This window comes from Apaloderma vittatum, unplaced genomic scaffold (genome assembly GCF_000703405.1).
Source record: "Apaloderma vittatum isolate BGI_N311 unplaced genomic scaffold, ASM70340v1 scaffold23975, whole genome shotgun sequence".
In the NCBI taxonomy this organism is placed as follows: Eukaryota; Metazoa; Chordata; class Aves; order Trogoniformes; family Trogonidae; genus Apaloderma; species Apaloderma vittatum.
This window is the reverse complement of record NW_009719167.1, coordinates 5,111-5,457: the sequence shown is the minus strand read 5'-3', so window position 1 is coordinate 5,457 and position 347 is coordinate 5,111. Positions and strand designations below refer to the sequence as shown.

The 347-nt window shown below is 65.7% G+C and overlaps 1 protein-coding gene across 1 annotated transcript in view; it reads right to left on the bottom strand.

Annotated features, from left to right (window-relative positions):
• The window catches only part of ANKRD2 (ankyrin repeat domain 2 (stretch responsive muscle)), a 2,385-nt gene that overhangs the window by 1,302 nt on the left and 736 nt on the right, over window positions 1-347 (bottom strand). The window contains exons 3-4 of the mRNA XM_009870539.1: window positions 268-347; window positions 1-101 (exon numbers count right to left, since the gene is read on the bottom strand). The exon at window positions 268-347 is cut by the window's right edge and continues 67 nt beyond it. Of these exons, the coding sequence (XP_009868841.1) occupies window positions 1-101; window positions 268-347 (181 nt within the window). The remainder of the gene's footprint in view (window positions 102-267) is intronic.

Genomic DNA, 347 nt, shown 5'->3' with positions numbered 1-347 from the left:
CATGTGTCAGGGGGGCCACCATCAGCCAGAAACTTCTCAATGATGTGCATCTTGCCCTGGACAGCAGCTCGCAGGAAGGTCTCTGGCTCCACTGGACCATCCTGAGAGCAGGATGGGCTCAGGGCTGGGGCATCACAGGATCACAGGAAAGAGGACAACACAGGGGCCCCCTGACCCCCCTGGGGAGGTCCCCAGCTGGCAGCATGACCCATGGGGCCTCCACATCCCAGCAGCCCCCCTCCCGCACCCTGGGACACCTCAACATACGATCTCCAGGGGCTCAGGCGGTGGGGGGGGCTCTGGAGTGGCTGCACGCTCCTCCCGGCGCTGCCGGCGCTGCTTGCGGA